Source organism: Eretmochelys imbricata, chromosome 7, assembly GCF_965152235.1.
Source record: "Eretmochelys imbricata isolate rEreImb1 chromosome 7, rEreImb1.hap1, whole genome shotgun sequence".
Classification (NCBI taxonomy): Eukaryota; Metazoa; Chordata; order Testudines; family Cheloniidae; genus Eretmochelys; species Eretmochelys imbricata.
Genome location: NC_135578.1, coordinates 125698016 through 125719168, shown reverse-complemented (window position 1 = coordinate 125719168; position 21153 = coordinate 125698016). Strand labels below are relative to the sequence as shown.

The following is a 21153-nucleotide window of genomic DNA, read 5'->3' as shown; positions in this document are numbered from 1 at the left end:
CCCATCAAAGTACATTAACTCACAATGGACCATGGGAGACGCCCATCTACACTGAATGGAATGTCCCGCTGTGACTAGACAAAATGCATGGACATGGGACTTGCGCATGTGACTCCAAATGCCATCGTGTTGCTGTAATTTTCCACAGTAAGAACAATGGCATGCTCTCCACATGGCAAAAGCTATAAAAGGCCCTGGAAACACCTCCATTTTGTCTTCAATCCTGCTCCTCATCTCCGAAAGAACTTTGCTACAAATTGAAGCTCTGAACAAAGGACTGAATGACCCATCCAAGATGTGGATGTACTCCAGAGACTTGACTTAAGCCAGAAGTTTATTCCATCACTGCTACAAGCCTGAACCAAGAACTCTGCAAATACTGTATGTATTTGTTTCTTGTAACCAATTTTAACTCTCATCTTTATTTGTGTCTTTTTATGAATAAACCTTGAGGGGGCTAGGGATAGTTCAATGGTTTGAGGATTTGCCTGCTAAATCCAGGGTTGTTAGTTCAATCCTTGAGGGGGCCATTTAGGGATCTGGGGCAAAAATTGGGGATTGGACTAGATGACCTCCTGAGGTCCCTTCCAACCCTGATATTCTATGATTTTACCTACTAAAGGATTGGCATCAGTGTGATTTTTCGGTAAGATCTAAGCTATATATTGACCTGGGTCTGTGGCTGGTCCTTTGGGATCAGAAGAACCTATTATTTGATGAGACTGGTTGTAAAGAACCACTCATCTCTGAATCCAGTGTTTTTGGTGGAGATATAAGAACTGGAATGCCTGAGGAAAGTGCCTTTATGTTTTCTTGTTAGCCAACGTGGTGAAACAGAAGTTTACTTTTGTTGCAGATTTGGTATATCTTATCGGGGATTAGCCACCAGTCTCGGGGTGTATCTGCCCTATTTCTCAGCAGTTTGTCTTGAATTTGACATCCTCAGTTGTGACCCACTGAGGCATGATTACAGTAGCATTGTACATCAATGATTCAGTAAACTGTAAAGAAATAAGAGGTAATATGGACAAAACAGAATCTGTTTGGGTCAAAATCATCTTGAGGAGGGATTGTAAAAGAGGTTCTGTTAGGATAGTGTTAGGGGTCTGTTGTAGACCCACAGGGTCAGACACAGATATGGACAGAGAGCGCTTGAATATTATTATTAGATCAATCAATACTATTGGGAATTGTGTCATAATGGGAAACTTCAACTGCATGGACATAGCTTAGTGAATAAATGCTACTCATACCAGTAGGGCTCAGTTATTCGTGGATGTGATAGACAACAGTTTTCTTCATCAGCTTGTCACTGCACCAACAAGAGGTGATGTAATTTTAGATGGTTGGGTAAGTAGTGAGGATATCACAGAAGAGCTGGTTGGAGGAGCTAACCTTGGATCAAGGGATGATGAGTTGATTCAGTTTAGATTAAATGGAAGGATCATCAAAACCAGGGCATTAGCTATGGTTTTGATTTCAAAAGAGCACAGTTTGAGAAATTAATGGAATTAGTTAAAGAAGTCAACTGGACCGAAGAGCTCAAGGACTTAAAAAAAACCCAAAAACTTGTAGGGAAAGGCTCCAGATCCAGCTGGATGAATAACCACCTCAAAAAAGCGGCAAAGCATCGTGCAGCCTCATGCATCCGACGAAGTGGGTATTCACCCACGAAAGCTTATGCTCCAATACATCTGTTAGTCTATAAGATGCCACAAGACTCTTTCGCTTTTACAAATGCAGACTAACACGGCTACCCCTCTGATACCTGACACCACAAAAAAGTTATTAGGAGTAAGCAGAGAGCCTAGGGGAATGGTAAAGGGATTAATCGAGAAAACTATATTGTGGAGATTAGAAAATGTAGGAATAAAATGAGAATTTCTAAAAGTCAAAATGGTTTAATGTTTGTCAAAGAAATTAAAATAACTAATGAAGTGCTTTAGTTATAAAAATAAGGAAGGATGAGGCTTGGTCACTTTTCAGTGTGGATGGGAGGAGATTAAAGATAACCTAGGTGTTGCCCAAAAACGAAATGAATACTTTGCCTCAGTTACCAATCAGGATGATAATATGGAACATGTGTATGAAGGCAGTATGGCTGAGTGAAGTTAACCACATCTGAGGAGGAAGAAAAATTCCAACAGCTTAATGTACTCAAATTGGGGAGAAACCTGATAATTTCCATCCCAGAACGCTGAAAGAACTGGCACATGAAATTGCTAGTCTGGTAACAAGGCTTTTTAATAAATCTGTCTATTTGGGGAGGTAGTACCATATGACTAGCGAATAACCAATGTTGTACCTATATTTAAGAAACAGAAAAGAAGTGATCCAGGCAATTACAGACTTATTAGTCTGACCTCAGTAATATGTAAGACTTTGGAACAAGTTCTGAAGTAAATAATAATTAAATTCATGGAGGTAAACAAAAAAGGGGATGTAATGCAATATGAGTTTACCAAAAGTATATTATGCCAGAGTAACCTGATTTCCTTCTTTGATAAATAACTGCTTTTTAGATAAAGGAAATCCAGCAGATCCAATATACTTGGACTTCAGTAAAGCATTCAACATGGTACCTGTGGCACTCTGTACCTCAAAGCAGCACCCTGGAACCCCCATATCCACCCTTGTCGTATAATTATGATATATTTCATAGAAAGCATGCCATGTAGAATATCATATGAATGGTCATGATCTGCTGAAACACATTGTTCTGTTAAAATATGTATATCATCGATATGGATGAAGTTATGAGATTTTGCTGTATGGTTGCTAATGAAATATGTTGTAAGTCTGAGAGTCTCTACTATAAGGGTGATGAGCCCCACCCAGGAGGGTGTTAAATGACCATTAATCAGCAGGGGAGTTGTAATCAAGGAATTTACATCTCTATGACTCAGTTGCACAAGACTACACCGGGGAATTGCTTAGCTCTGTGACTCAGCAAAGCCCACCAGGACATGCCTGGGCTAGTGTCTTCCAAGCACATGGACTAAGATATACAATATGGGACAGTGGCATCATGTTTTCACCTTTCTCCTCCCTCCACCTACACTAGAAGCAACAAAAACACTGAGAAGACACACTTCAACTGAGGAGACTGGTCCCAGGCTTGAAAGGGGAAGCCTGTGTATTAAGAATTGTAACATCCAGTAGGGTGAGAAAACTGCTTGATCCAAATACTGCCTACTCGAATAAGGTTTAAGATTTAGATTGTGCGCTTACTTTTATTTTCTTTGGTAACTATCTCTGACCTTTTATGCCTACCACTTATAATCACTTAAAATCTATCTTTCTGTTGTTAATAAATCTGTTTTATATTTTACCTAAAACAGTACGTTTTGGTTGAAGTGCTTGGGAAATCTCAGTTCAGTTTACAAAGGCTTGTGTATGTCTCTCCACACTGAGGAAGGGGCAGACTGGGTAATAAACTTACACAGGTCAGGATTCTGACCAGGCAGAACAGTACAGCTCTGGAGTGCCAGGCTGGGGAGCTGAGGGGAATTAGAATCATAGAATATCAGGGTTGGAAGGGACCTCAGGAGATCATCTAGTCCAACCCCCTGCTCAAAGCAGGACCAATTCCCAACTAAATCCTCCCAGCCAGGGCTTTGTCAAGCCTGACTGGTGCCTTTCTCTGTGTGATTCGTGAGTGGCTCTGGGAGCATGCATGCAATCTAGCTGAATGTGGGGCTCCACACGCTGTTGTGCTGAGTGATAACAGCACCTGGAGGGGTTTGCTGTTTGTCCCTAGCAAAACATTGGCAAGACAGCCCAAGCTGGAGAGTACAGTGGTACCCCAGTTCCAGGTTTTACCCTGGGGATCGTGTCACAGAACAACATGGAAAATTACTAATTAGAGAATATGGGGATTAGTACAAGAATTGCAAGGTGAATAAGGAACTGGCTAAAGGGAAGAAGGCAACGGGTTGTGCTGAAAGGTGAACTATCAGATTTACGGGAGGTCACTAGTGGAGTTCTTCAAGGAACCAATTTTATTCAGTATTTTTATTAATATTAATGATCTTGGCACAAATAGTAGAAGTGTCCTTGAAGACAGGAGTGACAGATATGAGATGCAATTCAATAATACAAAAGTGTAAGCTCATGTACTTAGGGTCTAATAATAAATAATAGGAAAGCAGTGGATATATTGTTTCTTGACTTTAGCAAAGCTTTTGACAGGGTCTCCCACAGTATTCTTGTCAGCAAGTTAAAGAAGTATGGGCTGGATGAATGCACTATAAGGTGGGTAGAAAGTTGGCTAGATTGTCGGGCTCAACTGGTAATGATCAATGGCTCCATGTCTAGTTGGCAGCCGGTGTCAAGTGGAGTGCCCCAGGGGTCGGTCCTGGGGCCGGTTTTGTTCAATATCTTCATAAATGATCTGGAGGATGGTGTGCATTGCACTCTCAGCAAATTTGCGGATGATACTAAACTGGGAGGAGTGGTAGATACGCTGGAGGGCAGGGATAGGATACAGAGGGACCTAGACAAATTGGAGAATTGGGCCAAAAGAAATCTGATGAGGTTCAATAAGGATAAGTGCAAGGTCCTGCACTTAGGACGGAAGAACCCAATGCACAGCTACAGACTAGGGACCGAATGGCTAGGCAGCAGTTCTGCGGAAAAGGACCTAGGGGTGACAGTGGACAAGAAGCTGGATATGAGTCAGCACTGTGCCCTTGTTGCCAAGAAGGCCAATGGCATTTTGGGATGTATAAGTAGGGGCTTAGCGAGCAGATCGAGGGACGTGATCGTCCCCCTCTATTCGACATTGGTGAGGCCTCATCTGGAGTACTGTGTCCAGTTTTGGGCCCCACACTACAAGAAGGATGTGGATAAATTGGAGAGAGTCCAGCGAAGGGCAACAAAAATGATTAGGGGTCTGGAACACATGACTTATGAGGAGAGGTTGAGGAAACTGGGATTGTTTAGTCTGCAGAAGAGAAGAATGAGGGGGGATTTGATAGCTGCTTTCAACTACCTGAGAGGTGGTTCCAGAGAGGATGGTTCTAGACTATTCTCAGTGGTGGAAGAGGACAGGACAAGGAGTAATAGTCTCAAGTTGCAGTGGGGGAGGTTTAGGTTGGATATTAGGAAAAACTTTTTCACTAGGAGGGTGGTGAAACACTGGAATGCGTTACCTAGGGAGGTGGTGGAATCTCCTTCCTTAGAAGTTTTTAAGGTCAGGCTTGACAAAGCCTTGGCTGGGATGATTTAATTGGGGATGGGTCCTGCTTTTGAGCAGGGGGTTGGACTAGATGACCTCCTGAGGTCCCTTCCAACCCTGATATTCTATGATTCTATGAATAAGAATTTCTGCTACAAGTTGGGGGGGCTCATCATTTGGAAGTGACAGAGGAGGAGAGAGACCTGAGTGTGTAGGTTGATCACAAGGATGACAAGCTACCAATGTGATATGGCTGCAAAAAAGGCAAAGTGATCCTAGGATGTATCAGGCGAGGTGTTTCCAGTGGAGAGAGAGAAGTATTAATGCCACTGTACAATGCACTGGTAAGACCTCATTTGGAATACTGGGTAAAGTTCTGGCCAACCATGTTCAAGAAAGACAAATTCAAACAGGAACCAGTGCAGAGAAGAGCTGCAGGGCTGATCCAGGGAACAGAGGGACTATTTTATGAGAGCAGACTGGAAGAGCTTGGGGTTATTTTAGCTTATTTAGAAATTAGAAGATTTCTAGCCTGCAGAGGAGAGAGGCACTGGAATTAACTTCCAACAGGAGTTATGGAGGCAAACAACTGAATTAGTTTTGAGAGAGACCTGGGCACATTTAGGAGTGTAATTGTATGACAGGGTAGCATGTCATGGTTGTTGTGAAGAAGTAAAAAGGGATCTCACAAAACTGGGTGACTGAGCAACAAAATGGCAGATGAAATTCAATGTTGATAAGTGCAAAGTAATTCACATTGGAAAACATAATCCCCACTATACATACAACAGTATGGGGTCCAAATTAGCTGTTACTACTCAAGAAAGAGATCTCAGAGTCATTGTGGATAGTTCTCTGAAAACATTCACTCAATGTGCAGCAGCAGTTAAAAACCTAATTATCTATCCCAATTAGGAAAGGGATGGATAATGTGATACAGAATGGCCAGGGAGCAGTGGTAGAGGCGAAATATATAAACCCTAGGCTAATTAAGGCGTGGTTCCCTGTGGACTAGGGAGGGTTGCTACAGGTTAATTGGAGCACCTGTAGTCAATTAAACCCTGTCAGGACCCTAATAAAACCCCCTGCTTCAGGCAGTCAGAAAAAGGAGGAGGAAGGAGAGAGGACTGGAGCTTGGAGGTGTGTTGTTAGATTTGAAAGACCAGAGAACTGAAGTAAGGGAGACCCTGCCCCAGCAGGGGAGGGAGACTTCCTCCCCCAGCGTCTAAGGACCAAAGGTTCCCCATCCAAGGGGGAAGAGGGTAAGAACCTGCAGGGGTTAATAAGAGGGGTTGGGGCTCAGAGTGAGGAGCGAACCCAGACCCCTCCCCCGCTTCCCTCCTCTACCACCTTTCTGGGCCACTAGCAGAGACCTTGGTGGCCCAAGAGCAGGGGCAAGGGGTGGTGTCTTAGCCCCCCTGCCAAGAAAAACGCAAGACCCACCATACTAACATTGGCCATCTTGCCACAATAATAAGACAGAAAATATCATATTGCCTCTATATAAATCCCTGGTGTACCCACATCTTGAATATTGTGTGCAGATGTGGTTGCCCCATCTCAAAAAAGATATATTGGAACTGGAAAAGGCTCAGAAAATGGTAACAAAAATGATCAAGGTATGGAACAGTTTCCATATGAGAAGAGATTAAAAAGACTAGGATTGGTCATCCTTCTGAAGCATGTGGCACCAGCCACTGTCAGAAGACAGGATATTGGGCTAGATGGGCCTTTGGTCTGACCCAGTCTGGGCATTCTTATGTTCTTATGGTGGGGAGCAGGGCTTGGAAGCCCTGGGGTTCCTTTCAGTTTGTCTCATGTTTCTAAAGCTCATGCTTCAGGACTTCAGCCACCTGGAGGGGTCAGGAAGGAATTTTTCCTTTCCCTCAATGTATTCTGTGGGTTTTTTTCTGGGGAGGTGGGGTGTCTCCTTCCTCTGAACCATCAGGGATGGCAACAGCTGGAGATGAGACACTGGATGTGGGGGGACAGGGCTCTGAGGTGAGACCGAGCATTCTTTCTTTCAGGTGCTGGGCTGGCTGGTTCTAGCTCCCATGCTAAGGGTCTAACTGGTCACCGTATGTGGAGTTGGAAAGGAATTTCCCCTGGTCAGATTGGCAGTGACCCTGGGTGTTTTTCATCTTCCCCTGCAGCATGTGGGTCACTTGCCAGGATTATCTTGGTACATCTCAGTCAATTCCCTGCCACTGCAGGGGCCTCGGGCACTGGTGCACCTAAGTGTCTCCTCTCCTCTGCTGCAGCAGATAATCTAGTCTAAGAGCTGTTGTAGTTTTGTCTAATTTTGGTTGTTGGGCTTCGGGGGTGGGTGCTGAGTGGGGCTGGTGGCCTGTGATACACAGAGGGTCAGACGAGATCATCTGGTGATCCCTTCTGACCTCAAACTCAAGGACTCTCCAAAATAAAGTGATGTCTTCTGGCTCTGATCTGAATCAATGAGTGTTTCAGTCCTGGAATCAAACTCCTGAGGGGTTCTCCCCCCCCCCCCATCATCAGCTGACAGCAAAGAACCAGAGGGGTCTGTCGGGGAGGCTTCTCACCTTTTCAGTGCTCCCAATATCACAGGTGAGCCCATGAAGAACCAGCTCCAGCCCAGGTCGGTATCGGGCTTGGTAGTCAGTAATCTGGATCTCGCCTTTGCTAGGCCAGCCGGGGGGTGGTCGCTGCTCCGTCACCCACGGAGCCTGGGGGTTGGCAAAGGAGTGTTAAAAGGATGTCTGATAACTGGGGAACTGTGGTGCAAAGCACTCTGGGTAGCAACATGCAAATGAAGTGAGATATGCAGAGAAGCAGAGGTGCCCAGTTCTCCCTGTACCACTTCCCGCTCTGTCTCCCAGTCACCTTTCCCTCACCCGCTCTCACCTCATTCTCCACCTGCGTGTACTCATGAACTCGCTCCACTGCCACGATGTTGGTTTCCAGCTCCGATGTCATCCGCACCAGCCAGTTCAGCGTCTGGGTTATCTGCACAGCAGAGACCAGCGGGTCCTGAGCCTGGAACACCCAAACTTTCGCCCCTTCCTAGGGCCCAGTGCCCCAAGCAGGAGCTTCCGCATCCTGACCCCATCCTGCTATAACACACCAAGCAGCAGCCCCCCCAACCTCGCTCACCCCATCGCATCCAGCAGCAAGGCCCCTGCCCTGTCCCCACCTCCTCCCAATGGGACAGTCCCCTTCCCAGCCCCATCCTGGCCCAGGACCCACAGAGGGAGTGCCCCTGTCCTGGACCAGCATATGCCTCCTCCCTCGCTATGGGAACATCTTTCTTATCTCCAGCCATCCCAGCACCCCCCAGCAGTGTCCCCCTCCCAGCTGGCAGCCCCCGGAAGAGAGCCCCTTTGCCGGCCAAATGCCCAGCAGCACTTCCCAGCTGAAGGCAGGAACCAGCCACTGAGGCTCTGCCACCAGGAACAGCCCTGCCCCCCTGGATGTGAGCAGGCCCCCGCACAGCAGAGAGGCCTTGTTCCCCTGAGCGGCTGGACTCACATTGAGTGCTGAGGAGATGGAGAGCCCAACGATGCCACTCCCCAGAGAGTCCCTTGTAATCACGGCCAGGAGAGCCGCAAAGAAAACCACCAGGTTCCCGACAAACTCCTGGCGGATGGCCAGCCACCTGCAGCAGGGAGAGCGTTGGCGGTGAGGTGTGGGAGAGAGAAGCCTGCCTGCACCTACGCTCCCATGGTGGGACACTTACAGTGAGCACCATCAGCACCATTCCTGGCCACCCGGAACACCCAGCACCACCCCATCCGCTCACCGCACCCATCAGTGCAGTGAACGTCCGTCACAATCCCCCTCCCCAGGCCTCACCATAAATATTCCCCTCAGGCACCTGTTTCTCACACAGAACTGGTGCTCTTAATCTCCTACCTGTGGCCTCAATATTCCCTACTAATCCACCCTGTCACACCCTACCTCATCTGCAAGCGAGCACCCTAATAAAACCCCACTGGCAAACAACTGTCTGACCAGCAATATTCTTTCCCAGTAATCACCCAACTCACACTAAACTGCCCCTCCCAGGCAGCTGGCTGTGCCTCATTTTAAATATTTCCCTCTCATCATCCCCATCTCGCAGTTACATCCTAAATTCTCCCCGTCCCATCACGCCTGGGTATTCACCTGGAAAGCCCTTGTGTAACACCATATATCTTCCCTTGTATTTATATATACAAAAAATAAAAGGGGGCTCAGCTGCAGGCGCATCACAGAAGGGGGGAGACACCCACTCAGTCAAAGGTGAGGTATCAGCCTCGCCATGTCATCTGGTTACGTCCCCCAGGCTACCAGCCCCACGTCAGCCTGATCTGGATGGAGCTAGTCCTCACTAGCATCTCTCCTAGCATCCCATGACTCCCACAGTCACCTCACGCCCAGATATGTGCCGCCAGGGACATTACATATGCGTCTTGACCATTTCCTCAACGTTACACCAAAAGGGGCTGTGTGGGGTCTCTGGCGAAAGCGAAGGTCTAGCTGATTGTCCTAGTTATTGGGAGATGTTTTATGGAAAACAATTTTAGAGCCATGTAATGTAGGATATTCGTGTTCCAAATCTGCTGGGAGTGAAAACTACCACTTGAGGAGGAGGCATCTGAGAGCCCACCAAATCCACATGAGAACAATGGACGCCCATGGAGACAGGGTGTTTATTTACTGTCTGGAGTAGATGTTGGCTGGAGATTTACAAGGACAAACAAACTCCAAGAGAGTTCTGGGAAAAGGGGCCATGGGCTAACAGACAATAGGCTCTGACTGTAAAAGAGGAGAAGAGTTGCCCATGTGGTTATCCATGACAGGAGAAGACACTCTGTCAACCTGGTTCATAAAAAGTTGACCCCAGCTTTTTAGACTGGTCAAACGCTGCAAGAACCAACCTTTGGGTGAGAAATACCTGATTAGACAGAAAAGTAACTTGTGAATAAGTCTAGGCTAGAGATTGAGCGTAATGTTTTTCTTTTACTTGTAATCTTATCTTTCCAAATCTTTAGACTTGCTTTGATTTGAATCTTTACCTCAAGCTCTGTTAAATAAACCTCAATTTCTGTCCAAGTGCCTTGTGCTAGGGCAACTGCTGAACTGAGGTGAAACCGGTGAACTATGGTGCACGATCTCTGTGGAGCCAGTGGATCAGTGTACACAGCAGGTGTTCTGCAGATAGGGGACTGGTCACTCAAGTGTGACAAAGCAGGTGTGTAAATTGCTCGCCTGCAGAGGGAAAGAGCAGGCGCTCACAGAGACAAGTAGCTGGTGTCTGAGGAGTGTTTCCCCTGGTGGGCACAGACAAGGCTCTCTCATGCTGTGAGCAGGTGGTAGTGATTCACCCTGGGTGTAGCTCTGAAACACCGTCACACCATGTTTCATCATAAATCATCCTCCCAAATCACCAGGTCTCATGCTCAATTGTCCCCAAGTCACTTTCACTGTCTCATCCTAAATCCTCCCCCATATCATCCAGTATCTAACCTAAACCAGTCACTTCCATTGCACCTCACACCTACATTCTCTCCCTGTCCATCCCATCTCTCCTTCTACCCTGCTCCGCCTAGTGGGTTCCCTCAGGGATTGGTTCTTGACCTTGTGCTATTTAACATTTTTATCTATGTCATGGAAGAAAACGTAAAATCGCCAGTGATAGCATTTGCACATGACACACAGATTGAGGAAATGATAAATAATGAAAAGGACAGGTCACTGACAGAGAGCAATCTTGATCAGTCAGGAAGCTGGGCACACTCAAACAATATCTTTTTCAATACTGCCAAAGGTATAATCATATCTCTAGGAACACAGAACGTAGGCCATATTTACTGGATGGGGGACTCTATCCTGGGAAGCAGTGCTCTGAAAAAGACTTGGGTACCAATGTGAGATTTCTAAAAATAGCTACAGCACTCAACAGAGGATGTAGGCTCAGGTTATGGTTACCTCTACATTTGGCACTGGTTTGACTGCCACTGGACTACTGTGTTTTAAATGAGGACTGGACGTTTTTCAAAAGGTCTGCTCTAGTTCAAATCTGCATGAATTCCGGGAAGTCCCATGGCCTGTGCTATTCAGGAGTTCATGATACATGATCACAATGGCCCCTTCTGGTTTTATAACCTATGAATCAATGTACCTAGGCGGAGCAGGGTAGAAGAAGAGATGGGGTAGACAGGGAGACAATGTAGGGCAGCATTATCTCCTGCAAATTGTAACCAAACTTGTTTGTCTGAGCAATTGGCTGAACAAGAAGTAGGACTGAGTGGACTTGTACACTGTAAAGTTTTACATTGTTTTATTTTTGAATGCAGTTATTTTTTTAACATAATTCTACATTTGTAAGTTCAACTTTCATGATAGAGATTGCACTACAGTGCTTGTATTAGGTGAATTGAAAAATACTATTTCTTTTGGTTTTTACAGTGCAAATATTTGTAATAAAAAATAAAGTGAGCACTGTACACTTTGTATTCCATGTTGTAATTGAAATCAATATATTTGAAAATGTAGAAAATGTCCAAAAATATTTAAATAAAAGGTATTCTATTATTGTTTAACAGCACGATTAATTGCGCAATTAATTTTTTAGATCGCGAGCTTAATCGCGATTAATTATTTAATAGCTTGACAGCCCTAAAAAAAACTATTGAAACAAGACACTTCACTGCACACACCTCTCCCTCTGGAGAGAGGATGACAGAACAAATAACATGTGACAGATGTGTAATTATAGTGCTTAATACACTACTAGAAGGCGCTCATACTTAGAATAGAATAGGAAAATTTTAGCATTTCCATCTAGTAATGGATCAATACCGTTGTTAGGATTCCTTCTGTTCTTAATACACTTTTAAAAATCCCTTTTTATTGTCCCTTACTCTTCTGGCTATAGATGTCGCAGTGTGTTATTTTGCTTCCCTTATCAATTTTCTACAATTCCTAGCTTCTAAGCCCCACCCACCCAAAGCACTCAACCAGCAATGTGCCCAACACCCAACAATGCCCTCCAGCACTCAGTCAAGCACTCCAACACCCATCAGAACCATCCCAATCTATCTGAAGCATCCAATACTCCTAATACTGACCCAGAACACCTCAGCATCCCACAGTGTAACCTCCCCAGTTCTCCATGAATCCCGTGGGCACCAGGTTTGTATAATTTTTGGTGGTGCCCAGAATGGGTCCAAGCAGAACCGTCCCATCCATAGGATGTACTGGGACAACCGCCCCAGGCCCCACGCTTCAGGGGGATGCGGGGTCCAGGGCGGCCTGGGGAGATAGTGGGGGGCCTGGCACCGGCAGCAGCGAGAAACCCGGCCCCAGCCTTCCCTGTCCTGCCGGCTCCCGGCATCGCTTGGGGGAGGGGGAGGAAGCTGGAAAGAGGCAGGGTGGGGACTTGGGGGAAGAGGTGGAATTGGGGTGGGGAGGGGGTGGAGCAGGGCTTGGGGGAAGGGATGGAGTGTGGCAGAGCAGGGATGGGAAGAGGCTGGCCAGCACCAGGCCCCCCGCTAGTCCCCCCAGGATGCCCTGTACCCCACGTCCCACTGAAGCGTGGGGCTCCCCAAAGAGCGGGGCCTGGGGTGGTTCCCCCGGTCCATCCTATGGACAGGATGGCTCTGAAAATATGAGCCCAAACATTGGTGGAGCCTGAATATTGATGGAGCATAGGCCCATATAACTCGCCGCCTATGGAAGCCCCCAGCAGCGCCCCACCCTATCAGCCAAAATCACCCCAACACGGCCCCGTGCTAGAATGTGATCCTGTCCCAAAAGTCCCCTGTTCCTAACAGAAATATGCAGACTCCATGCAGGGTCTGGAACCTTATGGGGTTAGCTCCACAGTATCCAGTTCAGCCAGCCAAGACCCAGAACATCCAGAGGCCAAATGAGGCTCTTCAGATAAGCCAAAGGCCAGGAGAGCCCCAGCTCCTAGTGATCCCCCCACAGCCATCGAAATCACGTGCACTGATTTTACTGCAGCGAGCTGCACTCAGCCCAGTCACATGATGAATACAAGCCCTGCTGGTCTGTCCCTTTGGGGGAGGAGTCATCTCACCTATTCGAGACAATCCAGGAGTAAACACTTTTCTGGTTGATGTCCATGATCCGGTCGTTGTGCTGCAGGAACCGCGCCTGGTGTCCGTAGGCCCTGATCACAGACAGGCCTGACACTGTCTCGCTGAAGTGGGAATAGATGGGAGACCTGGTGACGGAATCCAGACGTCTCAGCTGGCGGGACGTGGAGACATAGATGCGCTGGGACCAGAGAAGCAGCTCCATTACTGCAATGGGCACCCAGGACCTTCCCACCCGTGGCAGACGGCAGAGACCTCAGTTCCGCTAGGTGTGTCTGCTCTGGGAATGCCCAAGGAAGGAGAGAGGCTGAGCTCTGCCCCGCCCATTGCGCCAAAAGTGCCAGAACCACTCACCAGCAGGAAGAAATAGAAGATGCCCAAGGGAATGATGATGAGAGCGAAGTAGGGGGTGGCCAGGCAGATCATGAGCAGGGTGCTGATGATGCCCAGAAAGCAGGTCAGCCAGCTACGGAAGGACATGGGGATGGTCTCATCCACAGTAAAGATGTCCTGGGAACAGATGGAGAAGAGGGGAGATGCAGGCAGTGATGCAAGGCCCTGCGCGACAGGAGGAGGCCAGAGGGCCCTGCACGTGCTAAGGGACGCTCTGATACCACTCTGCCTTCCAGCCCTGGGGCTCAGCGTGATCCTGCTGTCCAGACAGGGAGACTGACGCAGAGAGAGGGGAAGGGGCTTGCCTCATGGGGCATGTCGTGAGTCAGTGGCACAGCTGGGAAAATGAACGCAGGGGTCTTGATTTCCAGATCCCCATATTCTAACCATTAGACCCCACATCCTCCCAGATCTGAGAACAGAACCAGGAGTCCTGGCTCTCAGTCCCCCCCAGCTCTAACCACTAGACTCCACTCCTGCTCTAGCTCTGCGTGATTAAAGGCCAGTCAGGTTCCTAGTTTGGACCCACCTTGTTCACATCACAAAGCCCTGCTGAGACCTGACCAAATGCTGCCACGTGAGGCTACTGACAAGGCAGTGGGCTGTTGGGGAAGGCGTCATGTCTCCACCAGCACAGGAATTGCCCCGGGTGAGGGTTCCTAGGATAAAGCTACTGGCATTGCAGCAAGAAATGTGCCTGTGAAACATCTGACGGAACGTCCCTCCCTCTGCTGCCACCCCTGGCGCTGATCCCACCAGGACAACTGGGCACAGGGTCCCCCCGACACAAGCTCTCACCTTGGCAAATCTGTTGATGATGCGACCCATGGGGGTCGTGTCGAAGAAGCTCATGGGCACCCGCAAGATATTGCTGAGCAGCTGCTGGTGCAGCACGCGGGAGGCCCGGATGGCACCGCGGGAAGCCAGGAGGGCTCCGGCCATCAGGAAGGCAGCTAGAACGCATGCATGTGCCAGTTAGGGTCAGGCTCACGGGACCTTGGGCCCGACACAGCCCCGGCACACATGGAGAGATTGGGTGCTGCTGGGCTGCAATCCTCCAGCTTCCAGGGAGGCCTCAGACCCCAGCTGCCTGCTCCCAGCTCCCAGGGAAATCTTGGCAACCCCATCCAGTGCACTGGGGGGAATCTTGGGCCCTGGCAAACTGCCAGCTCAACCAGAGGCCTGGGGCCTCAGCAACCCTTCCCTGGGCTCTCCAGCCCAAGTGCCCCCAGCTCACAACATCCCATTTCAATTGGGTGGGTCCCCAGACGTACCCTGCGCCATGCCCAGCGCCCCGAAGACCCCGATCCGCATGTCCCGCTGAGAGGTTGGGTAAGTCTTGTTCCAGTACTGCAGCGCGTCGTCGGTCCAGTCACTGAGCCACAGGCTGGAGCCCACGAAGGCGGCATATTGTGCAACGTAGGTGACGAAAACCCAGGCGGAGAATCCCCAGCCCACGGCGCGCAGGTACCGCAAGTACAGGGAGAACTGCACCTGCAGAGTTGCACAGCTGTGGTGGCGTCCCAGGGAGTCCAGCCGCCGCACGCACCCCGACGCAGCTCTGCCGGCAGGCCACACCTCTGCCCTCCCCACCCAGCGGCACTCAACCCCCCACAGCCTCCGCCCAGCCGCCCCCCAGGCTCCCGCGCCCTCCCCACCAAGCCCCCGCCCAGCCCGCCCCCCCCAGCACCACCACGCTCCCGCGCCCTCCCCACCCAGCCCCCGCCCAGTCCCCCCCCAGCCCCCGCCCAGTCCCCCCCCCCAGCACCGCCAGGCTCCCGCGCCCTCCCCACACAGCCCAGCCCGCCCCCCCAGCACCGCCAGGCTCCCGCGCCCTCCCCACCCAGCCCCCGCCCAGTCCCCCCCCACAGCACCGCCAGGCTCCCGCGCCCTCCCCACCCAGCCCCCGCCCAGTCCCCCCCCCCAGCACCGCCAGGCTCCCGCGCCCTCCCCACCCAGCCCCCGCCCAGTCCCCCCCCCCCAGCACCGCCAGGCTCCCGCGCACTCCCCACCCAGCCCCCGCCCAGTCCCCCCCCCAGCACCGCCAGGCTCCTGCGCCCTCCCCACCCAGCCCCCGCCCAGTCCCCCCACAGCACCGCCCAGTCCCCGCCCCCAGCACCGCCAGGCTCCCGCGCCCTCCCCACACAGCCCAGCCCGCCCCCCCAGCACCACCAGGCTCCCGCGCCCTCCCCCCCCAGCACCGCCCAGTCCCCCCCCCAGCACCGCCAGGCTCCCGCGCCCTCCCCACCCAGCCCCCGCCCAGCCCGACCCCCCAGCAACGCCAGGCTCCTGCGCCCTCCCCCCCCCAGCACCGCCCAGTCCCCCCCCCCAGCACCGCCAGGCTCCCGCGCCCTCCCCAACCAGCCCCCGCCCAGTCCCCCCCCCAGCACCGCCAGGCTCCTGTGCCCTCCCCACCCAGCCCCCGCCCAGTCCCCCCACAGCACCGCCCAGTCCCCCCCCACAGCACCGCCAGGCTCCCGCGCCCTCCCCACACAGCCCAGCCCGCCCCCCCCAGCACCACCAGGCTCCTGCGCCCTCCCCACCCAGCCCCCGCCCAGTCCGCCCCCAGCACCGCCCAGTCGTCCCCCCCAGCACCGCCAGGCTCCCGCGCCCTCCCCACCCAGCCCCCGCCCAGCCCGCCCCCACAGCACCGCCAGGCTCCTGCGCCCTCCCCACACAACCCCCGCCCAGTCCCCCCCAGCACCGCCCAGTCCCCCCCCCAAGCACCGCCAGGCTCCCGCGCCCTCCCCACCCAGCCCCCGCCCAGTCCCCCCCCAGCACCGCCCAGTCCCTCCCCCAGCACCGCCAGGCTCCCGCGCCCTCCCCACCCAGCCCCCGCCCAGTCCCCCCCCCAGCACCGCCCAGTCCCCCCCCCAGCACCGCCAGGCTCCTGCGCCCTCCCCACCCAGCCCCCGCCCAGTCCCCCCCCACAGCACCGCCAGGCTCCTGCGCCCTCCCCACACAGCCCAGCCCGCCCCCCCCAGCACCACCACGCTCCCGCGCCCTCCCCCCCCAGCCCCCGCGCCCTCCCCACACAGCCCAGCCCGCCCCCCCCCAGCACCGCCAGGCTCCTGCGCCCTCCCCACCCAGCCCCCGCCCAGTCCCCCCCCCAGCACCGCCCAGCTCCCGCACCCTCCCCAACCAGCCCCCGCCCAGTCCCCCCCCCAGCACCGCCAGGCTCCTGTGCCCTCCCCACCCAGCCCCCGCCCAGTCCCCCCCCAGCACCGCCAGGCTCCCGCGCCCTCCCCACACAGCCCAGCCCGCCCCCCCCAGCACCACCAGGCTCCTGCGCCCTCCCCACCCAGCCCCCGCCCAGTCCGCCCCCAGCACCGCCCAGTCGTCCCCCCCAGCACCGCCAGGCTCCCGCGCCCTCCCCACCCAGCCCCCGCCCAGCCCGCCCCCACAGCACCGCCAGGCTCCTGCGCCCTCCCCACACAACCCCCGCCCAGTCCCCCCCCAGCACCGCCCAGTCCCCCCCCCAAGCACCGCCAGGCTCCCGCGCCCTCCCCACCCAGCCCCCGCCCAGTCCCCCCCCAGCACCGCCCAGTCCCTCCCCCAGCACCGCCAGGCTCCCGCGCCCTCCCCACCCAGCCCCCGCCCAGTCCCCCCCCCAGCACCGCCCAGTCCCCCCCCCAGCACCGCCAGGCTCCTGCGCCCTCCCCACCCAGCCCCCGCCCAGTCCCCCCCCACAGCACCGCCAGGCTCCTGCGCCCTCCCCACACAGCCCAGCCCGCCCCCCCCAGCACCACCACGCTCCCGCGCCCTCCCCCCCCAGCCCCCGCGCCCTCCCCACACAGCCCAGCCCGCCCCCCCCCAGCACCGCCAGGCTCCTGCGCCCTCCCCACCCAGCCCCCGCCCAGTCCCCCCCCCAGCACCGCCCAGCTCCCGCACCCTCCCCACACAGCCCAGCCTGCCCCCCCCAGCACCGCCCAGCTCCCGCGCCCTCCCCACCCAGCCCCCGCTCAGCCCACCCCCACAGCACCACCAGGCTCCCGCGCCCTCCCCACCCAGCCCCCGCCCAGCCCGCCCCCCCCAGCTCCGCCAGGCTCCTGCGCCCTCTCCACACAACCCCCGCCCAGTACCCCCCCAGCACCGCCCAGCCCACCCCCCCAGCACCACCAGGCTCCCGCGCCCTCCCCACCCAGCCCCCGCCCAGTCCCCCCCCCACAGCACCGCCCAGCCTACACCCCCCAGCACCACCCGGCTCCCGCGCCCTCCCCACCCAGCCCCTGCCCAGCCCGCCCCCCCAGCACCGCTTAGGCTCCCACACCCTTCCCACCGCACTGCCCAGAATCCCATGCCCTCCCCACACAGCATCATCAAGCCCCCTCAGAGCACCACCTAGTCCCGCACACTCTCCCCACACAGCCCCCCACTCCCTCCCGCTCTCCCCAGCACTGCCCGCCCACCCTGCCTTCCCATAGCCAGCAGCCCACCCTCAAAACACACCCCAGCAGCACCCCTCCATGCCTCCCTCTTCACACAGAGGCCGGGAGCAGTGAAATGGGGGTCATCAAAGCTGAGGGTCAGTTTTCTCAAGCAACTATTGTGGTTGTAAAGCGGCGAGCTGTGGGGTGGGATTTCACAGTGTCCCCGCCCCCAAGCCACAAGATCCCTTCTCTCACCTTCCCCGTTTCCATGGCCTCCTTCTCAATCAGCCTCTGTCCTGTCACCTCCTCAGAAGGCTGCTTGTCCTTGGGCCCCACCTCACTCGCTCGCAGGGCCTTTCGCAGGGACCCGTTGCTGCTGGTGCTGAGGCTGCAATAGGGCGATTGCTCATCGTTAGACACGGGGCAGCTGCACTTGGAGCCACCCACCCGCCTCGCCCCGCACTGAGCCTCCCGCTCCAGCATGCTGGCTGCAGCGGGATCTGCCAGGGACCAGCCATGGGACTCACTGACTTTGGCGAGAGAAACATTTCAACTGGACCCTTTGGTATATCCTCCGAGTGCAGCGTTGTTCCCACCCTCTCCAGCTAAACAAGCCCAGCCCCGCACTCCGGACACACCTTTGCCCAGCCAGCCAGCCCCAGGGAAAAGCCCAAGGGCTGGATGTCTGACATACAGAAACCGCTGGATAAGTCACACTAGAGGGGAAGCTAGCTACTCAGCAGCGCGATCCTGCCCAGTGCATTGTGGGGGAGCAGAAAGCGGTGGGGTCGGGAGGCAGCTGCAACAGGGGAGCGTGGGGGGAGACTGCTGGAGAAACCCTGTAGGCAGGAACTTGCCGAGCCTGGGCTGGGGAGCAGAACCATGACAGACAGGCCCTTTCCGATCAGCAGCTGAGCAAAGCAGAGGGCCCCACATGCCATGCAGGTCAGGGAGGCTCCAGAGACCAGGGCTCTCAGACGCTTTCCCACAGGTTCCCCAAGAAGTGAAGCCTCACACAGGGCCCCTCCATCCCAGGAAGCCCAGCAGAGGCCCAGGGCAGAGGGAGATGCCTGGACAGGGAGAGGGACGGAAAGAGAGGTTCTGGTGGTGGGGGAATGAGATCCGATGACTGGGGACAGGTTCCTACCTGCGGCTGAATCCTCTCTGCTGGATGCTGGCTTCTCTTTTCAGGGTCATGGTCACTATGTCAGCTGGCACTTCCTCCGGGCTAGTCTCAGGGACCTCGCCATCTTGCTCCTCTGCAGCTTCCACTGAAATAGCAGACACAGGAGTTAGGAGGCGCCTGGACTGGATGTGGCATTCGGCATTGAACAGAGAGCAGCACATGGCTACGTAGTACCAGGCCTGTGCTGTGTCCTCCTGCACAGCAGCCAAGAGCTCCCTGCAATACCTTCAGGAGCCCTTATTAAACTGTGCTTAAGTATCCTTGGGGTCCATTGTATTACATGAACGGCTTGTGTGTGATGGTGGGCAGGGATGTATGTAACCTCTGGAGTGGGGAGATGTAATTCCTGGGGGCTCAAAAGACTATATTGAACAATGTGTCAGACTAAAACAGACTCTTGGAAAAGTGTGGAGTGGAATATACAGGGCGCGGGGAATCCCCACCTCCGGTGATGCAAACCCAGGCCCTGAGGAGGGGCCACTGTCTGCTGATCACTCTTGCTGCCATCTGACAGGTTCCTAGCTCTCTCCCCTGAAGCAGCTGGTGCTGGTGGCCCCTGTTGGAGATGGGGTACTGGGCTACACAGACCCCTGCTCTGAGCTGGAGTGGGAACCCTTCGCCCCTAGGAGTAAGAGTGCAGTGTTCTCTAGGTGGAACCGTCCCACTCCTTGTCAGGGCCCGTCTTGGGGAAACCAAGGGCCTTTTTTGGCTTCCCAGGACTGCACACTCTCCTCAGGTGAGACGCTGGGCTTGCTCCTAGCCACAGAAAGGGGAACGTCCAAGTGGCAAGGTGAGCGCGGTCTCCCAGCCGCAGCATGGGGCTTTGGGGCCTGAGCTCCAGCCAAGCTGAACAGGGAAGGAGAAGAGACCATGCTCTGGGAACCACTGTGGGTGGGAAGGTTCCCAGCAGGGGTCAGGGCAAGGTTCCTGCAGAGCCATATAACTCTTTCTGCTGACTCATACTGAGGTAAGACGAGCTGCGTCACACTGGGTCCAGTTCAGGAGGAGGCAGGGTTGGTGTGTCCCCAGAGGCAGAGGGGAAGGGGCAGAAACAGAAAGGCCCTGCAGAGACAGACCCAAGCCCCGGAGACAGTGCAGGCCGAGACTCTCCTTGTATTAGTGTTACCCTCTGTGACGGGGCAAGACCAGATGGCTATAGAAAAGTAGTGGGAGATAGATATGTTAGCTCCAGGCTAAACAAATCCCTGGTACCAGGTTAAGTGAAATGGCAGCTGCTCCAGGTCAATTAAGACACCTGGGGCCAATTAAGAACTTTCCAGAAGGCAGGGAGAAGGCTAGGTTGATTGGGACACCTAAAGCCAATCAGGGGACTGGCTGAAACTAGTTAAAAGCCTCCCAGTTAGTCAGGTGGGTGTGCATGTCAGGAGCTGTGGGAGGAAGTTGTGCTGTTGGAGAGGCTGAGTAATACACACCATATCAGGACAAGGAAGGAGGCCCTGAGGTAAGGGTGAAGTGGAGCTTGAGGAAGTGAGGGCTGCGGTGGGGGAAGTAGCCCAGGGAATTGTATATGTCATGTTTCAAAAAGGTCAGCTACCATAGCTGATACTATTAGGGTCCCTGGGCTGGAGCCCGGAGTAGAGGGTGGGCCCAGGCTTCCCGCCCCCACCTTTGCCCCCTGATTAATCACTGAGACTGGGAGACAACAGAGACTTTGCAAGGAAGGATAACTTCTCCTCACCTCCCTCGCTGGCTTATGATGAAAATGGCTCAGTAAACTGTGACCCTTGTCCCTAGAGAAAGAAGGGTTACATGGAGGGTCACAGTGAGCCTCTGAGGCTAGCGAAATCCGCCAGGAAACGCGGGACCCACGGAGGCAAGGACAGAACTTTGTCACACCTCGTTAACAGGGGCAAACCCCAGGTGGGTGAGTTAGGGCTGTCTCCTTCCCTCCTGCCAACACTGCGGCGCTCTGGGCAACACAGCACA

The 21153-nt window shown here is 53.9% G+C and overlaps 1 protein-coding gene across 3 annotated transcripts in view; it reads right to left on the bottom strand.

The window, feature by feature from the left end:
• Positions 1-21153, bottom strand: part of ABCC2 (ATP binding cassette subfamily C member 2) — a 65936-nt gene that overhangs the window by 8902 nt on the left and 35881 nt on the right. Inside the window, exons 20-29 of one of the 3 annotated variants that reach the window (XM_077823393.1) lie at positions 20977-20997; positions 19168-19285; positions 18276-18393; positions 14925-15144; positions 14449-14603; positions 13612-13767; positions 13239-13438; positions 8684-8810; positions 8060-8161; positions 7738-7881 (exon numbers count right to left, since the gene is read on the bottom strand). In XM_077823393.1, coding sequence (XP_077679519.1) covers positions 7738-7881; positions 8060-8161; positions 8684-8810; positions 13239-13438; positions 13612-13767; positions 14449-14603; positions 14925-15144; positions 18276-18393; positions 19168-19285; positions 20977-20997 — 1361 coding nt within the window. Of the gene's footprint in view, positions 1-7737; positions 7882-8059; positions 8162-8683; positions 8811-13238; positions 13439-13611; positions 13768-14448; positions 14604-14924; positions 15145-18275; positions 18409-19167; positions 19292-20976; positions 20998-21153 lie in introns of all 3 variants that reach the window. The other 2 variants (XM_077823391.1, XM_077823390.1) reach the window with 2 other exon arrangements.